Here is a 7,036-nt window from a genome sequence, read left to right as displayed (position 1 = left end):
TAAATTTCAAGTTCTTTCAAAACAAGTAGTTGGATGACAGATCATCATCTTTGAACTTTGGAGCTAGAGTTGGCTGCAGGTTACAGGATGGAGATCAAAGAGTATCAGCCACTCATGACAACCTTTTAGAAGAACTCTGATGAGCACAAGTTATTGGATAATGGTGTGTCTTTTGACTTAAAAAAGGAACCCATGAGGGCGGTAAAGTTGCTGTTAAGAAGTATATTGGTGGAGCCTTTGGCATGTTTATAAGTGAGACGGTCAGCCCCTCCGAAATCAATCATAAGAATGTGGTGAAGCTTTTGGGATGACACACAGGGACCAAAGTTCCCATTTTGCTGGATTCGTGGGACAACCGGCTAAGAATTATTATTGATGTTGCTAATGGACTGCTTACCTGCACTAGTCTCACCAGAAGTCTATAATTCACAGGAAGATAAACTCAATGAGCAATTTTCCGAATGAATTTTACTCAACCAAGGTTGACACATTTGGATTCTCACTATCAATTCCCAAGGGAAGATCAAAGTTCCCATTTTGCTTCATGAGTTTGTATCCAACAGAAGGCTTTACGACTACATCCGTATTATGGACCCCTCACACCAGATTCCATGGGACAATTGGCTAAGAATTATTATTGATGCTGCTAATGGACTTGCTTACCTCGACTTAGCTTTCCAGTAAGTCTATAATTCCCAGGAAGATCAACACAATAAGCATTTCACTGGGTGAATTTTACTAAGCCAAGGTTGACACATCTGGATTCTCACTATCAATTCCCAAGGGAAGATCAATGCATGTACCTTCACTGATCGTAATAATGAACATTACTTTAGTGATCAGATAAGACCAAAAGAGTGGCATTAATAAGTTTGGTTTAGTTTTCATTAAGCTCCTAGCAGCAAGAGAACGAACCTTGGGAGAAAGGTGACCGAAATAGTTTGGCGAACCCTTCAAATACCAGAACTTCTTGTCATCTGTTTCTCATCTGCTTACTCCTTATATACAAGAGCTGAGAGCTCATGGAAACATCTGGTGAGAACTGATTGATAGTGGTAGTTGGAAAACGGATATTTGATAGGCCATGTTCATATTATTATGTTAATTACTTTAGCTTAGTCATAGCATTGTCTTCACTACTTTGAAGGTTAGGAAGTGTAGTCAATCCTCCTAGGCTCAAGAATGTAAGTTAAATTCCACATAACAATGTACCAAACAAAAGCAAGAAACTATAACCACAACCGACAAGCCTTCACCTATCTGCTAGTCTTGGTTTTATAGATATTTATTTCTCTCTTTTCCTGACATGTTTAAAGCTTTACCTAATTTATGAATTCTTCGTCTTTGTCCCCAGGTTGGAGCACCAATATAATCAACTCACTTGATGTCCTCAATGTTATAAAGACAAGCAGAACTTCCGAAACCTCTGCCCATATAAGCAATGGTACCATTCGATCAAATGTGTATTGATAAAAGCTTTTCCAATGCAACCATCTGCTCCTTCTTTGTAACCATTTCCATAGAACTTTACCCATTAAATCAAAATGCCTCCAACTGAACGGACCAACTACCTTCTGAAAATCTGTGCATCAAAAACAGGGGTTCAATATCAATAAACAGAGATGTCTGGAATAAGCAGGTTGCTCGGATGTGGAATCTAGGCCTCTGTTCCATGTCTGGATAAGCAAGATGCTTTGGGATCATAAAACCACCCATATGTCACAAGCATTGGTTATGTAATACAAGCTCTAACAAAAAAATTCTGATTGGATTGATTTATGCTGTTATATTTCAGTGAGTCAGTAGCAATAAATAATTAGAATTCAGTGTTTTTCTCGTAAATGTTATATCTTCAAATAAACTCCTTGTCACTGAATGGTCACTGAATCCTTTCCTTCTTCAACATTTCAGATGCACGGGCTACCATCAGCTGATATAATTTATAGTTTCTTTTTAAATTTAGTGCTTAGCTGAAATAGAAATTCCCTTGAGTCAATCAAATGTTTTGGTTACTCAAGTCTAATCAATATATCAATCACAATAAGATATAGAAGAGGCTAGTTTTCTTGTATCATAAGCAAAGAGTCTTGGATTATGGATAAAGATGGACCTTTCTTTTCTTGGAGGGATCAAAATGAAGATCATAAGAATGTCATGTAATGCTCGAACTTGCCATTCAGAAATGAACACAAGCAGGAAAAGCAAAGTCAAGTAGTTTAGCTTGAGGTTTGTCTTCATTTGCATGCTGCGATTGATGATCCTCATTTTAGAGTCACAAGGAGAAAGTATGTTTATTCTACTGACAGATTTTCCCAACAATAGCGAACCTGCAAGTCTATATGCATTTGATTTCCCTTCTCTAGTCTTGTGCCATGAGTCCTCATGCAGATCCGCAGGATTTGAAGGTAAACTACATCTAAATATTGTGGCTGCTGTGGTAATAGTTAACCTGGCGTCGGTTCATGTCCATGGTCTAGTTGCGACGAATGAAGCCCCTTATATATTTTCTTCATAACAGGAACTATGATTATTCTAATTAACAAATATTTGAGGTTATTTTATTTCCCCGAAGATGAGAGCCAACAGATATGCAAGCAAGCTTACATCACTATGGAGTGTTTATATGAAATTTCCTCAGCATGTTTATAAGCTAAACATTGGTGAGCAATATGACCACCTGATATAGATGTGACTGAAAAAATATTTATGCATAAAACAAAACATGAAACACATCCAAGTATACTTACGCATGCTTATTTTCTCAACAGATGGATACAATTCATCTCATCCTTTAAACAAATGAATCAAATAAGAATTAAACAAAATAAAGATCAGTGACTTGGCAGTATGTCTAAAACCTGTAACCTACTTTACCAGGTAAGTACAAGGCTTCAAGAACCAAAACATATTCATTGAACTTCTTTCATTATCAGAAGCAACAGAAGCGCTGTTGCTGTCTTCACTGTTTGCAGCCAATTCTGTTTTCTCCTCTCTACTCTTCTCCAACTCCCGAAGTATTCCCCTCTGTTAGTTACATCATTACCAAACCATGATCAATAGCATTTCTCTCACCATGAGGAAAATTTATGCTTTAATTTATATACTAAACCAACATCAACATAATTAACCACAGAGATGTAATTCTTTTGCAGAATTTCAATTTATCAGACATCACTGAAGAATATCATTTGCTTCAAATTGTAATTATCAAATCGATTTGGCATAGTTTCTCATTGCAGAAACACTGAATACATATTCATTGAGATTAAAATAAACTTATGAAGAATGTTCGTAACTCACCGGAGGTGTCGATCTAGGAGGCTTATTGAGAGGAGAGCTGGTTGTTGTGGTGGCCTTGGGGATCCTGAGGCGCCGACTTGAAGGGGAAGGAATGCGCTGAGGCGTGGGAGGACAAGCTCTTACCTCGCTCAGCACAGACGAGTTCTCATCAAGACCCTTCTTATATTTGTGCTCTTCTACCTCAATCCTCATTGGCCTTTTGCCACTCTTTTTCTCTGGTACATCATTGTTCCTGCAAACCATTTTACCAGAAAAGAAGAATGGTGTTAAGCTATTACTCCAGTTGAATTGCATCAATCCAGTCATCAAAAGTTTTGATTTTTTGTATATATACTTGGAATTCAGATCCCGATCGGTCTTCCCCTGGTCCCTCTTCTCCGCCTCCTCCTCGGGAGCTGCCTCTGAAACCTTCTTCACCTCCTCATCAGCCTCTTCTTGGGCGGCAGGTCTCTCACTTCTGGAAGCCAGCTTCTTGAGTTCTTGGCAGAACTCGGAGAGCTGGCTCAAGATGTCCTTCCCGGAGAATAGATTTCTTGCGGAGAGCGTACTCTTGAGCCGCGGCTGAGGCTTCTTCTGCTGCTGCCACTCCTCCCTCTCCTCCTCCACCTTCTTTTCTGCGCTTGACTTGATCATGTCCTTGGTAGTCTTGCCCCCTTTGGGAGCACCAAATTGCCTGCTAGTAGGAGTCGTCGAAAGATTGGGGTTCTGGTTCTCAGCATCATCTCTAAACTTCTTGGGAGCAGCTGCTTTGGGTTTTGATGGCTCGCGGAGAGGAGACGAAGGGAAGAATGCCGCGATCCCTCTCCTTTTCAAATTATTTGCCTCTCTATGGAACCGGAAACCAAGAAATGAAGCAAAATTAATTCATAATCTCAAAAGAGAAAAACAAATTCCAAAACAAGATCTCATCTTGTTTTCCGTTCAAGGTGTCTTGTACCTCTGATTGCCATTCCGCTCTCCCAGCGGCAGCATTTCCGAGCTCGATCTCGCGTGTTTCACCTATTTTCACATGAAAGGAAATCAATTAAAATCAAGAAAGAAAGTGGGAAAGATAGCTGAAAGAGACAGAGACTTTGAGAGCCGTGGAACCTTGGGACTAGGAGTCCATCTCTGGAAATCTTCTACAGTCTTTGGATGTCTGCAATCTGGGAAGAAGAACGCAGAGCAATAAATTAAAAAAAAAGACATTTAATTCTTGATGTGCAGGAATGAGGAATTCTGAAGAATTGGGTTGTACCGGGGCGGCAGAACCAGGCTTCGTCGTCGACCGGAGAAGCGTCGAGGTTGGCGAGATCCATCCATTTTGGAGCATTGATGTGCTCGTAGATGTCATCCCTCACGCACTTGGATTCGATGGTCTTCCAGTCGATGTTGGCTGGCTCCATCTGCTGCTGTTTCCAGTCGGCAGTGGGAAAAGGAAGGAAGAGATCTATCTGAACCAGAAATGGAGAGGAAGAAGAGGATGGAAAGAGACCAAATAGGAGAGTAAAGAGAGACGAGGGGAGAGAGAAAGAGACGTTGGTGGGAGTTTTTAAGGGGACCTTGGAGGCATCTTGAAAGGTCTTCTTCTTAACGTTAGCTTGTCTATTTTTTGACCGTTGGAGATTAGGTTGGGCTCTCTCGCAAATCTTCAGGTTTATTTTTCCGCTTCGCTTTTCGAGCAGTTTTTTTTTCCGCCTCCTTGCCTCCGGTTTGTTTTTAAGCTTCCAAGTCAACCTTGCCTGGGATCAAACAATACCGGGAGGAACTGACCATTACTTTTTTTACCCCGTTACAGATCTGTTTAGAAAATTCAGCAAGATTGGAGCAAATTTTTTATTAGATTCAATGTGTAGGCAAATTTATTTGAGTAGATCCATATCAATCTAATGCATTCCGAGCTCCTTAGCCCAAATTTTTTGGGCAAAAAAAATCTAATTTTTTTTTTACTGTACAGACCAACAAACTGGCGGATAGGATTTAGGCCAGAATTAAGTTGGCAATGCAGAAGAATATGGCTGGATAGGCCAACATGCCAAATTTCTATTGAAAATTTAGCCTAACTCTATTGAATTTTTTAAATATACTCTTAAATAAAATATAAAATAAGATAGATTTTTACAAAAAAGGAAAAGGTAAGTGGAAGGGGAAAAGCAAAGCCGCCAGTGACAACCTATGTGAAACAAGGTTACAACTTGTAAGGTTGGTGATGGAAAAAATACTGGATACTCCGACCTCGGGCTTGATCGACCTCTCTATCCTCAAACGTAAACCGAGAAGAATGACTTCGACTCCTACCGAGGAGTCGCAAGCTGCGGTAATAATCGGCACGCATCGATAAGGACTGACAATCCCAACAACCGATAGCCCCGGTAGTCTGCAATTGCGGTAGCTTCACATCCTACGCTCTACTAGCGCACTCTGCCGCCCATATGGACTGACATCCATGCCGCAACCGTACCACCGGTCACTATCAGGCCATTAACGCATGCCATGTAAGCCAAAGGGAGCAACCTGGGGGACCTCAAGGAGGAAATATATATGCAATACGCTACCCTTCTTATAAAGCCCTCACTCCGCTAAATTCTTTCTCTTCCATATTGTTCCTGTTATTCCAACTTAGGCAACGGAGAGTTTTCCGTCGGAAACCCTCTAGTAAGTGAACTTTTTGCAGGCCACCTATTAGAGGAGTCCAGCGCCCAACGCCTCAACCAACTTGCTCAGCTCGTCTCCAGCCTACCTCAAGGCAATCCAAGCTGCGATCCTACCTCGGCCCGGATACGATGGTAATAGATTGGCGCTAGAGGAAGGGCCCAGCCCCCAGCTACATCAATCTCATTCAAATGGAGAGATGATCATCATGAAGTCGCAAGGAACCCGCAACGTGTGCTTTGCAATGTTGTGCTCTGACCTCCTAAGGGTCATTGCAGAGTCCCAAACCTGCTCCACTGGAGTGGCCCGCCATGCGTGTAGATAATGAACAGTTCAACCTGCTCACTTAATAGGTGCGGGCATTGACCGTGGCGCTCCAGGGCCTACAGTAGTAATGGCATGGCCAGCCCAACCGAAACCTGGCTAACATAGCCCCATTCTCAGTCACTCGCAGACCACATGCTTCAAGACAACCACCGCTCTCGGTTGGGATCTCGAGCGGTCGTGTCAGTATCGGCACATCCGACGGAGCGACCCTATCTGGAATGGGAGACGACGCACTCGAAGCCCCCATTCTAGCAGTGACTCCATCTAGTTCCTCTCGCCTGTCCGTCCCATAGAGCCCCCGCCTTAGCGGGGTGTCGACCTTGATAGGAGGATCAAGGAAATGGGCCACAAAATTCAAGTGCTCAAAGGGCGGGCTTCGAGGGCAAGAAATGACCTCAACTTCTCCTTGAAGCCTCTGTTCTCCCAGCTGATCATAGAGGAATCGATCCCACATCGGTTCAGGATTCCCTAAGTGGAGCCATACGACAACACCTTGGATCTCTTGGACCACCTTGAGAGCTCCAAAGCTCATATGATGTTGGACGGAGCCACCAACGTCGTGCTTTACAAGGCATACCTTGTGATCCTTCATAAGACGGCTCAGTTCTAGTTCTCTGAGATTCGGCCCAAGCCTATCCACTCCTTCAGGCAGCTCACCCATCTCTTCGTGGCGTACTTCATCTTCAGCTAAAGACAGCACCGTGGCTCGGACACGCTGCTCGACATCAGGTAAAGAGAGAGGAAAACCCTTAGAGATATGTTAGCCGCTTTAATACGA

General features: G+C 42.5%; 1 protein-coding gene across 1 annotated transcript; it reads right to left on the bottom strand.

The window, feature by feature from the left end:
• Positions 1–2,692: 2,692 nt before the first annotated feature.
• Positions 2,693–4,902, bottom strand: LOC103715933 (uncharacterized). Its single transcript, XM_017844907.4, has 6 exons — positions 4,538–4,902; positions 4,390–4,445; positions 4,238–4,299; positions 3,635–4,126; positions 3,301–3,532; positions 2,693–3,024 (listed from the first exon to the last, which is right to left on the bottom strand). Exons 1-6 carry the CDS (start codon positions 4,683–4,685, stop codon positions 2,866–2,868), a joined length of 1,149 nt encoding a protein of 382 aa, XP_017700396.3. The 5' UTR covers positions 4,686–4,902; the 3' UTR covers positions 2,693–2,865.
• Between the last annotated feature and the right edge of the window lie 2,134 nt (positions 4,903–7,036).

Source organism: Phoenix dactylifera, chromosome 7, assembly GCF_051530095.1.
Source record: "Phoenix dactylifera cultivar Ajwa chromosome 7, Ajwa_hap1_PhDact_Kaust_v1.1, whole genome shotgun sequence".
NCBI lineage: Eukaryota > Viridiplantae > Streptophyta > Magnoliopsida > Arecales > Arecaceae > Phoenix > Phoenix dactylifera.
The sequence above is the reverse complement of the archived record's forward strand: the minus strand, read 5'-3'. Positions and strand labels throughout refer to the sequence as shown.

What these genes read in the sequence shown, in the direction of transcription:
- LOC103715933 (XM_017844907.4), bottom strand. Translation starts at nt 4,685, where the DNA reads ATGGAGCCAGCCAACATCGACTGGAAGACCATCGAATCCAAGTGCGTG. An exon ending in AGCCTGGTTCTGCCGCCCCG is followed by an intron (nt 4,446 to 4,537) that starts GTACAACCCAAT and finishes TCTTCTTCCCAG; the next exon opens with ATTGCAGACATCCAAAGACT. An exon ending in CTCCTAGATCGACACCTCCG is followed by an intron (nt 3,025 to 3,300) that starts GTGAGTTACGAA and finishes TGTAACTAACAG; the next exon opens with AGGGGAATACTTCGGGAGTT.